At 47.3% G+C, this 23,829-nt stretch overlaps 1 protein-coding gene across 1 annotated transcript in view; it reads right to left on the minus strand.

Annotated features, from left to right (window-relative positions):
- Positions 1–23,829, minus strand: part of ACSBG1 (acyl-CoA synthetase bubblegum family member 1) — a 64,851-nt gene that overhangs the window by 35,114 nt on the left and 5,908 nt on the right. Inside the window, exon 2 of the mRNA XM_008015727.3 lies at positions 2,743–2,843. Coding sequence (XP_008013918.2) covers positions 2,743–2,843 — 101 coding nt within the window. The remainder of the gene's footprint in view (positions 1–2,742; positions 2,844–23,829) is intronic.

Consider the following 23,829-nt stretch of genomic DNA (forward strand, 5'->3'; position numbering starts at 1 on the left):
GAGTACAGCCATCAGGGCAGCTCAGAGCTCAGCCTGGGGACCAGAGCTCAGGACTTCAAACTTTTTGGGAGCTCAAAGAGATCTGGGAGCCTCCGAGGGCTCCAGAGTGAACCCTGATTCCTGTGTACAAGACGCCAGGAGCTCCCCAGAGGGGCTGCCAGGGGCTACAGTTAGATGGAAGGGAGGCAGGGGCTGGCCAGACCTGGGAGGGCCAGGCCTGGAAGACCAGACTGTGTGACGCCATCTAGGTCCCAAAGAGGCAGTGTGGCCAGTTCAGAGTTCCGCCTCTTACCAGTTGTGTGACTCTGAGAAAACCACTAACCCTCTCTGAGCTCCATTTCCTCTACCAAATGGGAATGATACATATGCTTTCCCTGCTGCTGATATGAAGAGAAAATGAAAGAATACAAGAAAGTCTCTTAGCGCAGGACTTGGCTCTTCTTATTCAGGGCACAACTGTGTGGGGAAGGAGGACTTTCAGCTCTCCTAATCCCACGAATCCCTTCTCCCCAACAGTCTTTGATAGGGATAGTTGCCTTTTCTCAGTCTTATCAAAAGTGCTTTGTGAAAGGGCAGCTTCAAGACCCCTCCCAATCTGTGCCAGCCCCAATCCCCCTTCTTGCACAGAGACTAGAGCCCAGGGCTCCCAAGCTTCTGGGGAGTCAATGAGAAAGAGTCCAAGCTCCGCTCCAGGCCTGGCACGCGGTGGACACTCCATCCATGAGAAACTGGAACTCATCCACACTCCAGCGCAAAGGCTCCTCCTCCACCCCCAAGGACACCAGGGCTGCAGGATAGGGTGCTGGGCAGAGCATGGCCCCCGAGCCAGGTCTGTGGGAGCCCATGATGCCTGCTTAGCACTGCCCTGGGAAGCACCTGGGATCCCTCGGTGGCCTCCGCTCTGGGTGCCTGCTGACAACCATGGTTCCTCCTTAGCCCCTCCCAAACCGCCCCTTTCTCCTTGTTACCAGCCCTGGAAGCTGAACTCCCAAAGGCAGAGCACTCAGTCCAGACCTCTAGGCCTAGAGGGAGCTTGCGGTTCTGAGGACAACTGGAGGTCCTTCTAATGCAAGAGGCCCACTTTGCCCCCACAGCTCCCAGAGAGCAGCCCTCTTTCCTCAGCCTGTCCCTGCCCTTTACAGAGGACCTGTCTGCCCTCAGACTGGGGGTTCTTTGAGGGCAGGAAAGAAGATTGTCCATCTCAGTCTCCCTCACAGCCCAGCACACAGGATGGAGGATCCTGGGGCGTGTCTACCTTGGCCATCCCTGTCAGCTTCCCAAATTCCTGATACACTAGATCGTGATGGCCTTGTCACCTCCCCTGCAGTTGCCCACCCAGGCCCTGCCTCGCCATTAAACTCAGGGCCTTCTCCCTGCCCCCCATCTGGCCTCTGGCTGCTCAGATGCCTCTACTCCAGCCCTGTCTGAAGGCACCCTCTCTGGGACTCCCTCCCCTGCTTGTTTAAAACCTGCCCATGCTGCGTGTCTGCTGCTGCAAGGCTGCCAGACGACAGCCATTCAGATGAAGGCATTGAGGCCCACAGGGCTGGGGATTACGTGTTTCTCCCTGGGGATGCCAGATGCTTTTCTGGGGCTCCAAGGGACACGGAGCCTCCCCCACACTGGCTCTCTTCCTGCCCCTTGAATTGCAGGAATGCCAGTGCCATCACTCATGCTCAGGACTTGCTGAGCTCCAGGGTTTTTCTGTGGCCCAGGCCCCTGGTGCCAACACCTGCTCTTTGAGCACCCCAGAGAAGGGATTATAAAGTCTGGGGTGTCTGAGCCTAAGTGAGCTGGTGGGACCTGCTCCACGTGGCTCAGCAAGTCAGCGAGATGCCTTGGAATCCTGGGAGGATGAGCGTGGGAGGCTCCCTGGACCCAGCTGGCCCTGTTCCTGGCCTCTCCCCGGTGTCTTTCAAACCATTCTCAGAAACCAGTTGATCCTCTTCTTGGCCCAGTCCCTTCTCCTTTATCTCTGAGGCGAGGGTAGGGGGCATGAGAGGAAACACCCACCCCTACAGTTCAGGCCAGATCCATGCCAAAGCCACCCAAGACACTTGGCCTGGGAGAGGGGCAGCTGACCTGGCGGCACTGACCCTCTGTGCTGGGTACCTATTGTTTTCTTTTTGTTTTTAAATTTCTGTTGTTGTTACAATGTTGTTGTGCAGCCAATAAAAGTGCACAAAAGCTGTATTATTGTTATCATTTTGATGACTCTTCAGAGTCAGAGTAAATAACTCTGCCTTCCTTAAGGCACAATTATTTGATGGTGAAGATCAAGAAAATAATATGTAATGTTTCAAGCCTCCAAAACAAACCTTTCTAGTCTGCACCTGTCTGCCTGCCCCTTGCCCCAGTTAACCAGGCCAAAAATCCGAAGGCATTGCTTATCTGGGCTTTCTCCTGTCCCTCAGCAACCCTGTGCTAGAGATCCAAGTTCCCAAGGCCTGGCCCCAGATGATGTCCTACCCGTCTCTATCTCTGGCCTCTCTTCTTCTCAACTTTCTTGAAGAAGAAGTCTCCCCAGCCCGCCCCCATTCCTTTCCATCACGCCTGGCCCTGATGGTGGCCATGAAGGAAGGGGCTTGGTGGAGTCCCTGGGAGCGTGGAGACCAGCAAGATCCCCAGCTGCCCCTTCCCGCGGTTCTGTGTGGTGGTCTCCCACACCACCCACCCCTCCAACAGACCCAGCACGGTGCAGTTTCCCGCCCTGCCCCACCCGGCAACCCCCAGCTGGCTTACCTGGAGCATCCCACTGGGCATTATTCACCTTCTCTGGCACTGAGAGCTTGAGAGCATGGTTCAGGGACTCTTTGGAGAGTGGCTGCCTGTCAGTCAGTGAGCTGGGGTGGTGAGGGGACCAGGAAAAACATTCATTAGAACGTGGGGGACTGGCCTGGGCTCAGGGACTCTGGCCTGGCACACATCTCAGCACACCCAGGGGGACACTGGCACCTCTGTCTCCCACAAATGCTGGGGCCATCCACAGAGGAGACCCCAGTGGGTCAGGGGACAAGACCTCAGTGGTTGTAGGGGCTAACCCTGCCCCCACCCAGCCTCCCTGTAGGCTCTGAGGGCTCGGGAGAAAGGGAATTCAAGGCCTTCTGTGCTCTACTTCCTGGTGTGACCCTGGGCAAGTTCATGCCTCTCTCGGGGTCTCAGCGCCCCCATCTGGTAGAGGAAGGGGCTGAGGTCTGCACTGGAGGATTCTGAACACCACTCCTGGAGAGGGCAGACTTTTGGGGTGGAGCTGCCCCCACCTGTCACTCCCTGGACCCACCAGTCCCCACCCATGCCCAGAAACTCTGAGTGGGGCTGCAGGTGCTCATAGTGCTCTCAGGGGTCCCTATTCTGGCCCCCAGTGAGGGCCTCCCCTCTTCCATGGAGAAGACAGGAAGAGGTCCAGGGAGACCTGAGGCCCAGGGATTTGTACCTTCACCCCTGACCCAGATCCCCTTTGCCTCCCAGGCTCAGTGACCCTGGCTAAAGGGTCTACCCTTCTGGCCAGCCAGAGTTTCATGGGTTTCTGGGCTTTCATTATCATTTCAGTCTGACTGCCCTTCAGCATCATTTTTCCTCAGGGCTCACCTGGCCAGACCTCAACCTCCTACATGGCTGAGCAGACGGATTTCAGTACACACTTCAGGACTGCAGCAAGATTATACAACTCCAGAGACATATTTCACAGTCAACAAATATGTAAACAGAATCCACTGGAGTTGTGCAGCATGCAATCTGTGCAGCTGGTCATGGTGTCCCTGAGGGAAGGACCCTGGGTCCAGGGAGTCCTGTCTGTCTGTCAGTCAGGGTGGGGCTAGCCCCGTACCTGCCCAGTTCCCAGGAAGCTGGGCCAATTACCTGCTTCTCACATTCAGCCTTACTCCTTGTCGGCACTGCAGGTTCCGAACAAAACTAAGTTTGTGAACACACCCAGGCCCACCTGGCAGCAGTCTGTTTAAGAACCTGAGATAGGTTTTAAAGTGAAAGATATCAGAAGGTTAGGAAGGGAGGGGAATGGGGAGAAGGGGGATGATTGGGGAACTGAGGTGGCGCCGCTCTTGGGATATTTGTGAGCAAGGCCTGGGCCACAGGGCTGGAGCAGCCCTTCCATTGCTATGGCGACCCGCTCCAGGGAGGTTGTGGAAAAACTGAAGAGATGGCAACACGTGCTTCCGGGGCGAGGTCTCCTGTGCCGGGCAGACAGAGGCGCCTGAATGCTGCAGAACTCGTCCTCCTGACTTAGGATCCTTGGTTACAGCTCTCTGGGATAGCCAGATAGAAGCTGCCTCCACTTTGGGCTGCAACGTTACCAAATGGCCCCTGAGCTCTGGGTTCAGGCAAACGAGGGACACGTACACTGCTAGGCTCAGGGGCCCACACTGTGATCATCTGGGGAAGACTGTGAACTTGGTTGATGTCCCTGCCCTATCTCGGCCTGTGTCCTCAGAAGACGGTGGACAGCACCCCAGGTTAGAGTTAGCAGCTCTAATTAGCCTCTGAGATCACCAGCTGGGCAGCCACCTCCACATTAGCCAGACAGGAGGCTGTCCTTGGCTGTAATGTCCCACCATCTGAACTGCTTCCTCACAAACAAACCTGTTTTTAAATCCTCCTAATCAAAAGGTATGAGCAGCACTTCTCTCCCCACAGAAAATTAGTGTAAACTGGTTCTGGTTTTAAAATAGCTACACAAAGACTAAATGAAAAGACAGCCACCGAAGGAAGTCAAGGGTCAAGCGGACTTATTGTGATTAGAACCTTCGGTTTATAGGGAGGTTGAGGCTGTTGGCGGCACCTTCTTGCTGCGAGTGGGTGCCTTTTCCTGGAGGGCCAGCATCCAGTGCAGTGTCAAATTTCTTGTTGCTCAGACACTGATCTTGTCCAGCAGCCATGGTCAATGAGAGGGTGGACCCTGGCCCTCTGCCAGTATCAGTTTAACAAGAACATCTTGCTTATCCCTGTGGCTGGTCCAAGGCACTGATTCAACTCTCTATGCCCTACGCTTACAGAATTTGGGGCGCATGATTAAGAGAATGTCAAAACCTAATTTTCCAAATGAATTAAGCCTGATCTTTTCCTTAATGGGGGCCTTGAGAGGTAGTCCCTTTGAGGAGATGTCATCCACAATAGAATATGCTAAACCTCCAGTAACTTCCTGCTCACTCAGGGTTATAACCAGTAACAGGCTTTCCTGACCTGACCTGCCACACGGAAACAAGTGAAACTGCTCAGGCCATCTGCTGTCTCACCCTCGTTGTTGTTGGTAATGGTCGCCTTTCAGTTTTTGTTTTGTATGTATGTATTTATTTATATTTTGCAGACAGGGTTTTGCTCTGTTGCCCAGGCTGGAGTGCAGGGGCACAGTCACCACTCACTGCAACCTCAAACTCCTAGGCTCAAGCAGTCCTCTCATCTCAGCTTCCTGAGTAGCTGGGACTACAGGCCTGCACCACCAAACCTGGCTAATTTTTGTATTTTTTGTAGAGACAGGGTCTTGCTATGTTGCCAAGGCTGGTCTCCAACTCCTGGGCTCAAGCAATCCTCCCGCCTTGGCCTCCTAAAATACTGGGATTACAGGCGCGAGCCACCATGCTCGGCCATTTTTTAGTTTTTCATCCTCTCCTCTGTGACTAGCAGTCACTTCTTGCTACTTTCAGTGTGCTGGCTTCTAGCAATTCATCTCACTCCTACATTGCCATTTCTTTTTGTAGCAGAATAGAAAACAGCCAAGCTCGTTAGAACTGTAGGTTATATCGGGGGACATGTTCCACAATGGAACCTATCACGTTTTCCTTGAAGAAAAGAAGCTGAGGTTTGGGGATCTGCCCCTACTCTATCTTGACTCCTCAAAAACATTTTGGGCCCTACTCCTAATTCTTGCTGCTATTCCAGGAACGACAGGTGGCCATAAATGATTCTACAGGTGAGTTGATATTACTGTCATCATGATCATCATAAGCATGCCGAAGGTGATTAACGTATTATTCCTGTCATTCTGGAAAATTATGCTCCTTCTGGAAGGCAGTACTCCAGAGGTTGGCAAAAGTCACCTAACATGATTGAATGACAATAATGGTGGGACAATGGCCTGAGGAGGCTGACTGGCTTCTGTTTGCATTTTGAATTTCCAAGAGGAAGAAGAGCCTACAAGGGTGGCCCTCTTTCACCCGGATGAGAACAAGGATTCATTCTCTGACCTCAGCTCACATAAGCACACTTTAAGCTCATTGCCTTGCTCTCCTTTCTTTCACAGAAAACAAAAACACTTTATGAGCACCTACCCAGCAGCATGGGAACAAGAAAACAAAGGGCGTGTTTGAGCAAATATGATGTAAGATGTGTGTGGGGGGCAGAAGAGCCTGGGAGCGTCTGCACTGTGCCTTTCTCTTAACCATCTCTTGGTGGATTGGTGTCTCCTTACTCCTACCTTGCCAGAGGAGCTGATGGGAACGATTTGCACACAGAGCCTCCCAAGCCTCCTTCAGCTCCTCTTCCAGGAAGCCCTCTGAGATTTCCCCAACACCCTCTCACCCCTGTGGACTTTGGACACTCAGGTTTGGGTTTCCACGGTCACACATGGCTTGAGAGCTGGGGCCACTTCTGATTCAGCTCTGTCCTCTGGCCATGAGTACTCTACTGTTGGAGCTCAGCACATATTGGTTGGACCTAAACCTTCTCAAGTTGTCGCTATGTGTGAGACACATAAATTGAGGAGGGCCCTCATTTCCCATGTGAACACTTCATGGATGAGGATCCGTTTCCTATTTATTTCTGTTGCCCTTTCTTCTCGCTCAGCCTTCAGCAGCCAGGCCACTGTTGTGTATGAAGTAGGTGCTCAATGAATGCTTTCTTGAAACAGGATAGCATCAAAGTTCACCAGTCCGTCTGCCTACTTGGGCACAACTCATTTTACTAGCTGTGTGGCCGAGTCACGGATCCTCTTTGGCCCTCGGTTTTCTGCCCATATCCTGTGGCTATTGCAAGAAGGTGATATATAAGAAGTGCTTAGTACGTAGTCAGCTCTCATCATTATTACTCATGAGCTTTCATGGACCTTTGGGGGCACAAGAAGAAAAAGATAACTTGGCAAGATTGAGAGGGTGACCGACAGAATGAAAAAACCCTAAACCCAAGTCTGGGGGTCCAGGTTCCGTGCCAACTACTTTCGCTGGGAGACTGGCTGGGGGTCGGGAGGCGGGGGAAGGTGGGCTCCTTGTTCCTTACACGGTCCTCATAATGGAGCTGGCAGACCTGAGCAGGAGCACCTCTGGCATGGTGCCTGGGGGGTGGCTGCAATCTGTGAGCTCGCCCAGGAGAGAGCCAGAACCTCAGAGAACGTGTCACGGAGTCCCCCCGGGAGAGCCACAGCAGCCCCAGAGAGGCCCAGCTCCACCGGACCGCCCTGCAACAGAGATACAGCGTGAGTCACTGCTGGCAGCCTGGCTAGGCGAGGGGACAGCTGCCCTCTTTCCTGGCCATGACTCATCTGCTCCTGGGGTGGGACACCTGGCTGTAATTTACAGCCTGGCCTCGTAAGCCCACACCTTCAGATTCAAAGGAGAAAACCTTGTAGCAGGTGGCTGCCTTGGGGATGTGGTCTCCATTCCCCATGGCCAACTAATTAACAAATAGCTAAAATCTCCAGGACTCCTGCTTTGCAGGGACTTCTGGCTACCATTCACTAGCCTTCCTGTCACTTCTGGTAGTTCTCACCTCTCTCTGCTCGGTGGGCAAAGCAGAACTGACTCCCCAATGGCTGGAGAATGTTCTCCATGGAAGGTGTTGCCTAACTAGTTCCCCATATCCTAACAACCTCAAACAGGGAGAAGAACAACGCCTCCTCCAAACCCCATAGTGCTAGTCACACAGGCTGTGAACAGCCTGGTGCTCCCAATAGCAACAATATAGTCTGCAATGGCGATTCACGCTGGCTTCCCCATCACCCTGTGTGGCGGACTCCGCGTCCCCTGCTTCTCTTTAGTCTGCATGGACTGCCTCACCTCAAAGATCAGGCCTCTGGCAGCTCTCTCCTAATTCCCAATTCCCAGCCTGAGGACCCCCATAGAGGACTCACGGTAGAGGGTGTGCCTGGGGGTCTGGCTGCCCCAGGGTGCTCACCTTCCTCCTTCTTGCACCTGGCAGGCTCAGGGCTCAGCATCCCTTCTGCTCCCTCAGCTAAAGCATGCTGAGTATGGGAGCCAGAGGCTGTGGGTGCCCCGGGTTCCGGGTGATGAGGCAGTGGGGTTGGGCATGAGTGGGGACCCGCCCCAGCCTGCCTTAGGGCTGCAGTCGAGGTGTGGCCCCAGATACCTCTGACCTACATGGCAAGGGACCCAGCTGCCCACCTGTGTGGCTCTTACATAAGAAGGGCGGGAGGCAGGAGAAGGACCTGCCATTGCAGGCAAGAGACACAGTTTTTTGGCGGTCATCCTTGGCAGAGCCTTGGGAGACATGGCTCCTGCCACTGGGTCCCCCAGGGCTGGGCGAGAAGTGTGTCTTTTTGTTTGGTTTGGTTCTTTACTTTTCTTTACTAAGCACATGTACTATGCTGGGTGCCTTGGGTTGGCTTCTCCCATTCTCTCCATGGCCCTGCAATGTAGGTTTTATTAATAGTCACATTTTCCAAAAGAGGTGATAGAACACTAAAGTTGCTCAGTGTTGCCCAGGCAGCAAAAGGCAGAGCCAGCATTGTGAACAGGGGTCTCCATGGCCAGCTCTGAAGCCAAGATGCACAGGTACACAAGGTTTACCCAGTATGTGCATGTCATAAAACTCAGCTAACCACCCCAGCTCCCCCCATTCCCTCTGGAGAGCCCCTATTCCATGGTTACAAATATCCCTGCATCTTGTCCTGTGCCTTCTAATACCCCCTTCACCCTCCACCTCCTCCTTCGCTACAGGGACTAGCCAGTCTGTGGCAGCAGCCAGCCCCCACCAGCACCTTCCTGCTTCCTGGAGTTTCCTGGGGGCTGTCCCTGGTGATCTGCCCACCTCTCAGCCCCCTTTCCCCCTTACGGAGCTCACATACTCCCTCATCTTTAATTATTACCTGCAAGCTACAACTCCCAAATTCCAAACTGCTTCTGGCATGAGTGGGGGTTAGGTGAGGTGAACAAATGGAGGCAGCCCTAGTCAGTGTTACGGGGAAATTTTAAGCCCTAATTATTATTATTATTATTATTATTATTATTATTTGAGACAAAGTCTCACTCGGTTGCCTAGGCTGGAGTGCTGTGACCCAATCTCGGCTTCTTTCAGACTCCGTCTCCCAGGTTTAAATGATTCTCCTGCCTCAGCCTCCTGAGTAGCTGAGATTACAGGTGTGCACCACCACACTTGGCTAATTTTTGTATTTTTAGTAGAGATGGGATTTTGGCCATGTTGGCTAGGCTGGTCTGGAACTCCTGACCTCAAGAGATCTGCCCACCTCGGCCTCCCAAAGTTCTAGGATTACAGGCGTGAGTCACCACACCCAGCCTCAGCACTAATTTTAAGGCCAAGGGGCAGGGCACAGAGGCAGCAATTGGGACAGGGGTTGTTCAAGGTCCTCCACCTGTCAGATGGCAAATGACTGTCATATTGCTACTCTAAACTGGTAGGTCAATGCCAGCACTCTAACTTCAAGAGAATTCTACCCTTCACCAGATTTCAATTCCATCTCAGCAATTCTTGCCTGTTGCCACTTCAAGACACCCTGACAGTTTGACTCAAGTACTGGTCCTGAGCCTCTGATGCATTAGGAACCCTTTTGAGAAGCTGCTGGGAGCCCTCCCATAGACCCCCATCAAGGCACTTTGTACCCCCAATGCTCTCTTGCTGTTTTATGTTCTCACGGGACTTTGGAAGCCCATGCTATACTAACAACCCCAATCCTACTGAATCCCAGGAAGGAATTCAGACCTCTCCTTTGTCCTGAAGAGTTAAAGATGAACTTGGTTCTCTTCTCCCGCTCCCTCTCTTCTGGTGAGGGCTGAGCTATGATGTTAATGAATGGAGTTGTCACTGATACTTGACGTTGGTAGAGAATGACAACAGAAATGTCCTCAAATGTCCTTCACGGCTAGCTCTGGAATCACAGTGTCCAAATTGACGAGGTTTGAAAATCTCAACAGTGGCCGGGCTCGGTGGCTCATGCTTGTAATCCCAGCATTTTGGGAGGCCGAGGCAGGCAGATCACCTGAGGTCAAGAGTTTGAGACCAGCCTGGCCAACATGGTGAAACCCTGTCTTTACTAAAAATACAAAATTAGCTGGGCGTGGTGGTGCATGCCTGTAATCCCTGCTACTTGGGAGGCTGAGGCAGGAAAATTGCTTGAACCTGGGAGGCAGAGGTTCCAGTGAGCCAAGATTGTGCCATTGCACTCCAGCCTGGGCAAAAAGAGCGAAACTCGAAAGAAAGACAGAAAGACAGAAAGAAATAAAGAAAAGAAAGAAAAAAGGAAGGAAACCTCAACAGTTATTACACCAGCACATGGCTCATTCCAAGGTTAGAAAGGCTTGGGAAATGTGCTATCTACTCTTTTCGTCTCCTTACAAAACCCAGTAGCTGACCTGCTGTGGTAGAACCGCCTATGACACTCTTCAGACCTCACCTCCTCTGGGAGGGACCTCAGCCCTCATGCTTCTTCCTGGAGCTGCCCTGGTTGATCTCCTCCCAAGGCACTTAGCATTTTGAAACTGGATCTTGTTTTTTTAAAAAACATAATGGCCTGTCATGAAATAAAAATATTAATTAAGCCCTTATTCCCAAAGTTGGAATTGATTTCTCCCTGCCCCAGTGACTGACAGTTCCCTGAGGATCCTCCCTCCTTCTATGAGTATTGATTTAGCACCTCTTCTGTGCCAGATGTTGCATGGGACGAAGGGGTAAAGTGACAAAAATGGAAATGGTCCCTGCTTCAAAGATTTAGAGATGATGGGATCGATTAACAAAGATGCATTCTTTGCAGGGTTGCTGGGCCCAGGCTTGGGGAGGGGGTATAATGATGTTAAAGGAAGAAAGCTAGCAAGGAGTAAAGGTCTGATTATTTCATGGGAGACAGTGTGGGAGGTTAGTGCGGAGGAGAGGAGTCAAGGCCAAGGTGATAGACGTGGGCTGTAGACCATCCCCAGTCTTGGTTTCCCAGCTCACATGGCTGGGGTTTTGGGCGAGCAGAGATCTGCTAGGGACGTATAATCTTTCAGAAAGGTTGAGGGCAGGGGTGGTTTAAGATATATCCCCTTGAATCCACCAGAAAGAACACATTTGGAGCAGGTACCCTGGAGCCCTTGACTGACTGAAGCCCCCAACCCAAGACCCCAATGGAAATGTGTTTGCTGAGAGGCCTCAGTCCCCAAGGCTCATCTCAGCTCCACCTTGGCTCCTGCCTAGGTGGGTGGGGCAGCCCAGCCAGCTCACTTCTTACCCAATTGGCAGTGCTCATAGTGTCCAACTCTGTCATGCCAAATCCCACAGCCTGCTGTATACAAATAAATGTGTCAGACATCAAGTTCCACTCCAGAGCCCTAAAGGAGTTGGTAAGCAGCCTGGCTGTACCCAAGACAAAGTTCTCTGGGCACCAGAACATCAGAACATCTGGCTTCTAGCCCAGGCTCTGTTTCAGTTTTGTGACCTTGGGCAAGTCCCTGGTTCTTTCCAGGACTCTGTTTCGTCAGATGTCACAGATAAAGGGCCTTGTCATTTTCTATCTGTGACTGGTCATCTAGGGCTCTAGGCTGGAATCCTGCTGCATCAGGTAGGGACAAGGCTGCAAAGTTGGGTATTGCCTGGCCCCCAGGCTCAAGGGGGCAGAAGAAAACCAAACAGGAATAATCACAGTACTAGCTAGTAACTAACACATACCCAGCACTGCGTGTCAGGCAATGTTTCATGCAGCTTACACATGCAATCTTTGTAACAGCCCAATGAGGTACTATCACCACCCTCGCTTTACAGATGAGGAAACTGAGATACAGAAAAATTATGGAAATTGCCAAGGTCCTTTGGTTAGCAGAGTCAGAATATAAACTTGGGCAAGTGGGTTCCAGAGTTTATGCTCCTAATAAGCCAGCCATACCCAATAGTCTCAGGCCTATTGGGTGACTGGGGTGGAGCAGGATAGGGACAAAGAATGGAGAGGTATACAGAGTGAGGCACCTCAGGGTCCTCTAAACCCCTGCATCCAACCATTCATCCATCAGACCCTTTTGGAAAATGTTTTATGTAAACAATGTGCATATATTAAATCATAATCCAGGTGTTTTCATATGTTGTATTGATGACAGACACAGAGAATGGCCAGTTGGTGGTTTTGGTCACCACAAGAAGGGCAGTGTGATGCTCAAAGCTGACATAATTCCAGCCCAAAGCAAAGGCTACTAGAAAATTACCATCTCCCCATTGCTTGTCATTTTTATTTGAAGTACCACAAGTGTGACTTTAGGTACTCCTCTCCTAGGAGGGCCTTACTTAACCCATCTGTAAAATGGGGGAAGGGTAGATGGGACGGCCTATAAGTCTCAGCTCTCATGATAGGTGATTCTCTACCTTTCTTCCAGGGAGATGAGAAGAAAGAACCCTGCCTATTCCTCAGACTCCAGAGGAACTTTATGGGGGTGGGGTGAGGGTACGGATGAAGCTGGGGTGAGGCTTCCGCCAGTGGGGGCATTGTGCTCTGCAGTGGGCTAGTTCTGGCTCACAGACTTGCTCCCTGCCATGAAGGAGTCCAGGGTTTAAAGAGGAAGAAAAGAAACACATCCACAGCCTGTATAAGTAAGAGGCAGCTCTGAACATGGCAGGCAAAGGGGTCAGGCAGTGGGGACACAGAGCAGAAGGAGCCTGGCCTTTTAGGGGAATATTATTTCACTTTTTAAAAAGTGAGAACTAACATTTGATGAGCACTTAGTATGTGCCAGGCACTGTTCCAATTGCTTTACACAAATTAATTCATTTGATTGTCTCTATCAAGTGGGTGCTGAATTATAATCCCTATTTTATGGGGAAATGGAAGCATAGAGATATGAAGTAACTTGCTAAAGGTTATACAGTTAGTAATGGGGATGTTTGAGTTTCAAATCGAGGCAATCTAACTTCAGATTGCATCCCTTTTTTTTTTTTTGAGATGGAGTATCGCTCTGTTGCCTAGGCTGGAGTGCAGTGGCGCGATCTCGGCTCACTGCAACCTCTGCCTCCCAGGTTTAAGCAATTCTCCTGCCTCAGCCTCCCAAATAGCTGGGATCACAGGTGCCCACCATCATGACTGGCTAATTTTTGTATTTTTAGTAGAGGTAGGGTTTCACCACGTTGGCCAGGCTGGTCTCGAACTCCTGACCTCAGGTGATCTGCCCATCTCGGCCTCCCAAAGTGCTGGGATTACAGGCATGAGCCACTGCACCGAGCAGCATCTTCTTAACCACTACCATATGCACTGCCTAAATTTAGGTGAAGCTCTATGAGGTCCTTGGCACCTCTCCATACAGCTCAGCAACACAGGATTTCCTAGGAAGCAATTGACTGGAATTGCTTAGCAGAGTGGCTAAGATACTTGGTTATTGTGCATGTATTTTTACTTGGTTATTGTGCATGGTGGTGTGTACCTGTGATCCCAGCTACTTGGGAGGCTGAGGAAGGAGAATCGCTGAACCTGGGAGGGGAGGTTGCCGTGAGCTGAGATTGTGCCACTACACTCCAACCTGAGTGACAGAGTAAGGCTTTGTCTCAAAAAAAAAAAAAGTGAATTTGAAGACAAAATAGTAGAAATTATTCAATCCAAAGGGTAGAGAGAAAAAACTGTTTTTAACTTGAACAGCACAAAACATTGTTGAATGAAATTAAGGAAGACCTAAATAAATGGAAAGATGTCTCATGATCAAGAGACTTAATATTGTTAAGACGGTAATGCTCTCCAAATTTATCCACAGGTCAACACAATTCTTATCAAAATCCTAGCTGGCTTCTTTGCAGAAATTGACAAGCTAGTCCTAAAATTTGTATAAAAATTCAAATTTTTTTTGAATGGCTGGGCGCCATGGCTGATGCCTGTAATCCCAGCACTTTGAGAAGCTAAGGCAGGTGGATCACGAGGTCAGGAGATCGAGACCATTCCTGGCTAACACGGTGAAACTCTGTCTCTACTAAAAATACAAAAAATTAGCCGGGCGTGGTGGCGGGGGCCTGTAGTCCCAGCTACTCAGAAGGTTGAGGCAGGAGAATGGTGTGAACCCGGAAGGCGGAGCATGCAGTGAGCTGAGATCACGCCACTGCACTCCAGAATCTGGGTAACAGAGTGAGACTCTGTCTCAAAAAACAAACAAAAGATTCAAGAGACCTAAAATAGTCAAAACATTCTTGAAAAAGAACAAAGTTGAAGGATTTGCACTTCCTGATTTGAAAACGTATTTAAAACTTACAGTAATTAAGACAATAAGGTACTGGCATAAGGACAGACATATAGGTGAATGAAATAGAATTAAGAATTCAGAAATCAATTCACATTTACAGTGAACAGATTTTCAAGAAGGCTACTAAGACAATCCAATGGGAAAAAATTGTCTTTTCAACAAATAATGCTGGGACACATGCCAAAAATAAATAAATAAAGTTCGATTCTTTCCTCATACCACAGACAAAATTAACTTAGATGTAGCAAAGATGTAAACGTAAATGCTAGAACTGTAAAAATATTAAAAGAAAATATTAATAGATCTTTGTGACCTTGTGTTAGGCGAGCTTTTTTAGATAAGGTGAAAAAGCACACAAACAAAACAAATAATTAGACTTCATCAAAATTAAAATCTGATGTGCTTCAAAGGACATCACCAAGAAAGTGAAGTTAACCCACAGAATGGGAGAAAACATTTGCAAATCATACATGTGATAAGGAAATTATATCTAGAATATATAAAGAACTCATACAAATCAATAAGAAGACAAATAATCCAATTAAAACTGAGCAAAGGATTTGAATAGACATTTCTCCAAAGAAGATATGCAAATGTACAACAAGCACATTAAAAGATGCCTGACATCATCAGCCACCACGAAATGCAAATCAAAATCACAGTTAGATAGCACTTCATACCTGGTAGGATGGCTATGAATAAGAAGATAATAACAGTGTTGGCAAGAATGTGGAGAAATGGCCGGGCGCGGTGGCTCAAGCCTGTAATCCCAGCACTTTGGGAGGCCGAGGCGGGCGGATCACGAGGTCAGGAGATCGAGACCATCCTGGCTAACACGGTGAAACCCCGTCTCTACTAAAAAAATACAAAAAACTAGCCGGGCGAGGTGGCGGGCGCCTGTAGTCCCAGCTACTGGGGAGGCTGAGGCAAGAGAATGGTGTAAACCCGGGAGGCGGAGCTTGCAGTGAGCTGAGATCCGCTGCTGCACTCCAGCCTGGGCGACAGAGCGAGACTTCGTCTCAAAAAAAAAAAAAAAAAAAAAGAATGTGGAGAAGTTAGAACCCTCCTATACTGCTAGTGGGAATGCAGATACTTTGGAATACCATCTGGCAGTTCCTCGAAAGGTTACGCATAGAGTTACCATATGATCCAGCAATTCCACTCCTTTGTATATACCCAAGAGAAATGAAAACAGATGTTCACACAAAAACTTGTACATAGCCCGGTGCGGTGGCTCACACCTGTAATCCCAGCACTTTGGGAGGCCGAGACGGGTGGATCACAAAGTGGGGAGATCGAGACCATCCTGACTAACACGGTGAAACCCCGTCTCTACTAAAAATACAAAAAATTAGCTGGGCGTGGTGGCAGGCGCCTGTAGTCTCAGCTACTGGGGAGGCTGAGGCAGGAGAATGGCGTGAACCTGGGAGGCGGAGCTTGCGGTAAGCTGAGATCGCGCCACTGCACTCTACAGCCTGGGCCACAGAGTGAGACTCCACCTCAAAAAAACAAAACCAAACAAAAACAAAACCCAAAACACTTGTACATAAATGTTCACAGCAGCACTTTTCATAATAGCCTAAACATTAAAACAACCCTGAAGGGGGCCTGCCCCTCCACACCTGTGAGTATTTCTCCTCAGGAGGGATAAGAGACTGAGAAAAGAAATAAGACACAGAGACAAAGTATAGAGAAAGAACAGTGGGCCCAGGCGACCCGTGCACTCAGCATGCAAGGACCTGCACTAGCACCGGTCTCTGAGTTCCCTCTGTATTTATTGATTACTATTTTCACTATCTAGGCAAGGGGAGTGCGGCAGAATGGGGTGAACAGGGTGATAGTGGGGAGAAGATCAGCAGGAAAACATGTGAGTAACAGAATCTGCCTCATAAATAGTCATAAATAAGTTCAAGGGAAGGTACTGTGCCCAGATGTGCACTTAGGCTAGATTTATGTTTCTCTTTACCCAAACATCTCAGTGTAGCAAAGAGTAACAGAGCAGTATTGCTGCCAGCATATCTCTCCTCCAGGCACTCCGCGGTTTTCTCCTATCTCAGAATAGAAGGAACAGTCGGCTTTACACGAGACATTCCGTTCCCAGGGATGTGCGGGAAACAGAGGCCTTCCTCTTATCTCAACTGCAAGAGGTCTTCCTCTTCTACTATCTCCTCAGCACAGACCCTTTACGTGTGTCGGGCTGGGGGATGGTTAGGTCTTTCCCTTCCCACGAGGCCATATCTCAGGCTGTCTCAATGGGGGGAAACCCTGGACAATACCCAGGCTTTCTTGGGCAGAGGTGCCTGCGGTTTTCCACAGAGCATCGTGTCCCTGGTTAATAAAGAATGGAGAATGGCGATGACTTTTGCCAAGCATACTGTCTGCAAACATATTGTTAACAAGTCACATCCTGCACAGCCTTAAATCCCTTAAACCTTGATTCAACACAGCACATGTTTCTGTGAGCACAGGGCAAAATGGAGTTTCTTATGTCTACCTTTTCTACATAGACGCAGTAACAATCTGATATCTCTTTCTTTTCCACCCACACAACCCAAATGTCCATCAATTGAGGAATGGGTAAACAAAATGTGGTATGTCCACATAATAGAATATTATTTGGTCATACAAAGAATGAAGTACTGATACACGCTACGACATGGATGAATCTTGAAAACATTATGTTAAGAGAAAGAAGTCAGTCACAGTAGATCATATATTGTATTAGTCCACTTAAATGAAATGTCTTAAAAGTGAATCTATAGAGACAAGCTGTAGTAGGTTTGTGGTTTCTTAGAGCTGGGGGGATTGAGGAGAAACAGGAAGTAACTACTAATGGGTATAGGGTTCCTTTTTTAAGATAATGAAAATATTCTAAAATTGGTTGTTAGGCTGGATGCAGTGGCTCACGCCTGTAATTCCAGCACTTTGGGAAGCTGAAGTGGGAGAATCACTTGAGGGCAGAAGTTTAAGACCAGTCTGGGAAACATAGTGAAACCTTGTCTCTACAAATCATAAAAAAAAAAATAGCCAGACATGGTGGCAGGTGCCTGTGGTCACAGTTACTTGGGAGGCTGAGGCAGGATGATCACTTGAGCCCAGGCAGTGAGCCAGGTTTATGCCACTGCACTCTAGCCTGGGTGACCCAGCGAGATCCTGTCTCACAATAATAATCTAAAAAAGATAATATTTTAAAAGCAACCAAAGCAGAGGTGAGGTGGGATGGAGTGGGGAGGACACATTACATAAAAGGAAATTGATAGAAATGATAACTGACTTTTCATAAGAAACAATGAAGACCAAAAGATATTGTAACAGTATTTTAAAGTGCTAAAATAAGTAAATGATCAAGCCAGAATTCTTTTCCAGTAAATATATCCTCAAAAAATAAGGTGAAAAAATGACATTTTTATTTAAATAGAAGATGGGAGGATTTGTCACCAGGAAACTGCTGAGGTTGCTTGAAATCTTACCTGCAAATTATTTAACACTTGTCCCAACAATAGGTAGAATCTCATTTCCCTCTCTTAGAATCTGGGCTGGCCTTATCACTGGCTTCTAACTAACACAATGTATGGGAAGTAACCTATATGACTTCTAAGGCTAAGTCATAAAAAGCAATGCAGTTGCCACCTGACTCTCTCAGGGCACATGCTTTTTGGATCCCTGACCTACCGTATCAGAAGTCTGGCTACCTTGAACGAGTGATGTTGGAGTGATGCTGGAGTGATGCTACATGAACAAGCATGTGAAGAAACCACACAGAAATAGAGGTGCTGGACAATGAGAGCATATGGACGTAGGGAGGGGAACAACATGCACTGGGGCCTATTAGGGGGTGGGGTGGGGGAGAAACAACATCAGGAAAAATAGCTAATGCATGCTGGGCTTAATACCTAGGTTTTAAGTATTGGTTTGATAGGTACAGCAAACCACCACGGCACACATTTACCTATGTAACAAACCTGCACATCTGCGCATGTACCACAGAACCAAAAATTAAAATAAATTTTTTTTTTTTTTTTTTTTGAAACGGAGTCTGGCTCTGTCGCCCAGGCTGGAGTGCAGTGGCCAGATCTCAGCTCACTGCAAGCTCCACCTCCCAGGTTCATGCCATTCTCCTGCCTCAGCCTCCTGAGTAGCTGGGACTACAGGCGCCCGCCACCTCACCCGGCTAGTTTTTTGTATTTTTTAGTAGAGACGGAGTTTCACCGTGTTAGCCAGGATGGTCTTGATCTCCTGACCTCGTGATCCACCCGTCTCGGCCTCCCAAAGTGCTGGGATTACAGGCTTGAGCCACCGTGCCCGGCCCTTAAAATAAATTTTTTAAAAAATAGAGACACTGAAGGGCCTAGCTATTTCAAATCCTAGTTTAATGAGTCTTCCTATTTCAGGCACCAGATGTGATAAAGAAGACTTTGATCTGTCCCTAGCCTCAGCCACCAGCTGCCGTGTCACAGACACTCAAAGAGCTTATGGAGAGGCCCATTGGTAAAGAACTAAGGTCTCTGGCTAACAGCCAGTGTGGTAAGTTGAAAATGTCCCTCAAAAGTTAACATAGTGTTACCATGTGACCCAGCAAGTTGAAAGCTGTTAAAATTAACTTAAATGGCAAAAACTTGGAAGAGATTTGAAGATGTAATTAAATGAAGGATCTTGAGACCGAAAGATTACCTCGTATTATCCAGTTGGGCTCTAAATTCAATTACATGTATTCTTGCAAGTGGGAGCAGAGAGAGATTTGACATACACAGAAGAGAAACAATGTGACCACAGAGGCAGAGATGGGAGTGATGCGACTACAAGACAAGAGTGGAATGCTGGAGCACCAGGAGCTGGAAGAGACAGGGAGCAGATTCTGCCATAGAGCCTCTGGAGGAAAAGCAGTCCTCCTAACACCTTGACTTTAGCCCACTGAAACCAATTTTGAACTTCTGTCTTCCAGAACTGGGAAAGAATAAATATCTGTTGTCTTAAGCCACCAAGTTTGTGGTAATTGTTATAGTGCAGTGGGAAGCTCACACATCCGGTGAGAAACAGGTTTGTCAACAACTTCATGAGTGAGATTGAAAGCAGGTCTTACCCCTCCAGATGGTTGTTACCCTGGCTGACACCTGGACTGAAACATCATGAGAGACCTGAGCCAGAACCACTCAGCTAAGTTGCTCCTTTTTTTCTTTTTAAAGAAAAAAAAGAAATGTATTCAGGCTGAAGGGACTTGGCCCTGATGGAAACATGAATCTACAGACAGGAATGACGATCACTGTAAATGCTAAATATTTTGGGAATAAAATAAGAATCTCCACTCTTACTATCTCTACTCAACATTACATTTGGAGATCCTAAAAGATGCAATAAGGCAAGAATTAAAAGGGAAAATGACTGGAAAGGAAGAAGTAAAACTTTTTATTAACAGATACCAAAATTTTGAACATAAAAGTCTTAGGGGAATCTACAAAAAGAGGTGTTGGAATTAATAAATAAATTTAGTATGGTTGCAGGATATATGGTCAATATTTAAAAATCAGTTATATTTATACTAACAGCAACTGACTAGAAAATTAAATTTAAAATACAGTTTTGGCTAGGCACGGTGGCACACACCTGTAATCCCAGCACTTTGGGAGGCCAAGGCAGGTGGATCACCTGAAGTCAGGAGTTTGAGACCAACCTGGCCAACATGGTGAAACCCTGTCTCTACTAAAATTACAAAAAATTAGCCTGGCATGTTGGTGGGCACCTGTAACTTCAGCTGCTTGGGAGGCTGAGGCATGAGAATTGCTTGAACCTAGGAGGCAGAGGTTGCAGTGAGCCAAGATCACGCCATTGTACTACAACCTGGGCAACAAGAGTGAAACTCTGTCTCAAAAAATAAATAAATAAATAAATAAAAATAAATTTAAAAATAAAATAAATTAGTTTTCATAGCAACAAAAACATAAAATTTCTAGAAATGTTTAAGAAAAAAATGTGCAAGATATCTACACTGAAAGGTATAAAACATGGTTGAGACAAATCAAAGACCTAAATTAATGGAAATGCATACCATGTTCATGGATCAGATGATTCACCCAATTTAAAATATAGAGTCAATTTATTCCCAGTCAAATTTCAAACAGTCTTTTTTTTAGTAAACTGACAAGATGATTCTACATTTTACATAGAAGTACAAAGGATCTAGTATATTAGGAATCTATTATTATGTAACAAATATCCCAAAATGTAGTGGCTTAAAAAAAACAAACACTATCTCACAATTTCTATGGGTTAGGAATCTAGGTATAGGCTAGCTCTGGCTCAAAGTGTCTCCTAGGGTTACTGTCAAACTGTCAACCAGGGCTGCAGTCTTCATATGAAGGCTCAGTGGAGGAGAATAAGCTTCCAAAAGCAGACTCATGTGATTGTTGGCAGGATTCAGTTCCTTGCAGGTTGTTGTCAATCCCTCCCTGAATGTTGGCCAGAGGTCTCCCTCAGGTCCTTATCACATAAGTCTGTCTTAGAGTGAGCAAGAAAGAAAATGAAAGAGAGCAATCAAAATGAAAGCCACAGTATTTTTGTAGTCTAATCTCTGAAGTGAAATCCCATCACTTTTTGTAATGATACACTTTTAGTTCTTTTAAAATGTAAAATTAAATTGTTATTGACTACAGGGTTATTTTTATGGTCATAATAAAAATTACATAGAAATTAAAAAAAAGATCCCACCACTTCTGCCATATTCTATGTTAGAAATGAATCACTAGATCCAGCCCATGTTCTAGGGTAGATGATTACACAAGAATTCAAAAGGCAAGAATATCAGAGGGCAAGAATCATTGAGCAATATCTTAGAGGCTGCATACTGCACCTAGCATAGATAAAACAATCGTGTAGGGGGAAACAATTCACGAAGTTAGAGGACCAACACTACCTGATTTCAAGATTTAGTATAAGACTGTAGTAGTGGGCCAGGTGCAGTGGCTCTGGTCTGTTCATCCCAGCACTTTGGAAGGCCAAGGTGGGAAGATCACTTCAGGGCAGGAGTTCAAGGCCAGCCTGGGCAATGTAGCAAGACCCCATCTCTTAAAAAAATAAAAAACTTTTAAAAAGCTATAGAATGAAGACGGCATGGTATTATATAGAGAAATAATTGCTAAATGGAAGAAAATCCAGAAATAGGCTGACACAAATGTGGTAAATTTTAGATAAAGGAGCCAAGCAATTTAATGTGGGAAATAGTAGAACACATAGAAAAAAAAAAAAAAAACATATATATATATATATATATATGTACATATGACCTTGAAATAGCAAAGATTTCTTAGAGAGGGCACAATAGCACTAACCATAGAAGGAAAAAACTAGGTAAATTGGGCTTTATTAAATAAAAAAAAAAATTTGCTCATCAAAAGACACACCATTGGCCGGAGGTGGTGGCTCACACCTGTAATCCCAGCACTTTGGGAGGTCGAGGTGGGTGGATCACTTGAGGTCAGGAGTTCAAGACCAGACTGGGCAACATGGTGAAACCCGGTCTCTACTAAAAATACAAAACTTAGCTGGGCATGGTGCCACACGCCTTTAGACCCAGCTGCTCAAAGGCTGAGGCACGAGAATTGCTTGAACCCAGGAGGCGGAGGCTGCAGTGAGCCAATATCACACCACTGCACTCTAGCCTGGGCAACAGAGCGAGACCCTGTCTCAGAAAAAAAAAAAAAAAAAAAAGACACACAATTTAGAAAATGAAGATAATCCACAAACTGGGAAAAAATATTTGTAATACATGTATCTGACAAAATATAACCAGAATATATAAAGAATGCCTACAAATCAATAATAAAAGGATTAAGGACCCAATTACAAAATGAGCTACAGATTTGAAAAGATAATTTACAAAAGAAGACATGGAAATAACCAATAAGCACATGAAAATATGCTCAATGTCACTGACCATCAGGGAAATTTAAGTTAAAGCCACAGCAAGATGTCACTATCCACCCACCAGAATGAAACTAAAAAGAGTAACAATACCCAGTGTTGACAAAGATGTGGAAACTTCTGGCAGCTTCTTTAAGCACATACCTATCTTCTGACCCAGTAATTCTATTCCTAGGGATTTAGCCAAGAAAATGAGAACATATGTCCACAAAAACACCTTATACAGGCCAGGCGCGGTGGCTCAAGCCTGTAATCCCAGCACTTTGGGAGGCCGAGACGGGTGGATCACAAGGTCAGGAGATTGAGACCATCCTGGCTAACACGGTGAAACCCCGTCTCTACTAAAAAATACAAAAAACTAGCCGGGCGAGGTGGTGGGCGCCTGTAGTCCCAGCTACTCAGGAGGCTGAGGCAGGAGAATGGCGTAAACCTGGGAGGCGGAGCTTGCAGTGAGCACCCCAGCCTGGGTGACAGAGGGAGACTCAGTCTCAAAGAAAAAAAAAAACACCTTATTCAAGAATTTCATAGCAGCTTTATTCACAAAATCTTCAAACTGGAAACAACTCAAATGCCCATCAATAGATTAATGGATAAAAGAATTGTAGTATAGCCATACAATGGAATTCTACTTAAACGTACAGATGAATGAACTACTGAGATACTTAGAAATACTGATCAATCTCACAAACATTTCGATGAGTGCAAGGAGTCAGACAAGTAACGTTCTGTGTGATCCCATGCATGCCATCCTCAAGAACAGCTGGAACACTGGCTGTTCAGAACAGTGGTTAATTATGGGAAAAGGAGGGTGAAGATTAATTGACTGATCTCCTGCCTTAGCCTCCTGAGTAGCTGGGACTATAGATGCACGCACCTCCACACCCAGCTAACATCTAAATTCTTATTTTACAGCTGTTTGGGACCAGAGTCTGAGCTAGGCCCTAGATAGCCTTCGCATGGTCACAACCTTTACAGTTTCCAAAGGACCTTCCCAGCCCTGTTCTAAAGTGTTCCTCACAGGCTCCCTTGCAAGAAGCCAGAATTGTCTGGGTAGGAGGCCAGAGCTGGGATCCAGGGGTCTCTTATAGGACCCAGTGTGAGATAGGATTTTTTTTCTACCACCACTGGCCCTAGAAGAAACTGTGATTTTGCAGGGATGAAGAGGTAAGTAGTGAGTTCCCTTTCCCTGGAGGTAATCAAGTCAGAGTAGATTGATAATATGTGAATACTGTAATACAGTGGGTTGGACTTAGTGACCTAAAAAACCTGCTTGCCTGGTACTCTGTCATTCAGGGGCTTGCCTGGAGACAGTGAGTTAGCTTTGGGCCCAGATCCTGATTTCAGGTCAGTTTGAGCTCTGCTGCCCCTGGCTAAAATCTCTGCAGCTCCTGCAAGGACTAGAGCTGGCTTGGGCTGACTTGCATCCGGAAGTTATCCAGATCTGTACTCAGAAGTCTAGGACCAGTGTTCGTTTGCCCTAGAGACTCACGCTTTCCACGGATGTGCCTGACCCTTTGATCTTGGGCTCTTGACACCA

The sequence above is a fragment of the Chlorocebus sabaeus genome, chromosome 26 (assembly GCF_047675955.1).
Source record: "Chlorocebus sabaeus isolate Y175 chromosome 26, mChlSab1.0.hap1, whole genome shotgun sequence".
Classification (NCBI taxonomy): domain Eukaryota; kingdom Metazoa; phylum Chordata; class Mammalia; order Primates; family Cercopithecidae; genus Chlorocebus; species Chlorocebus sabaeus.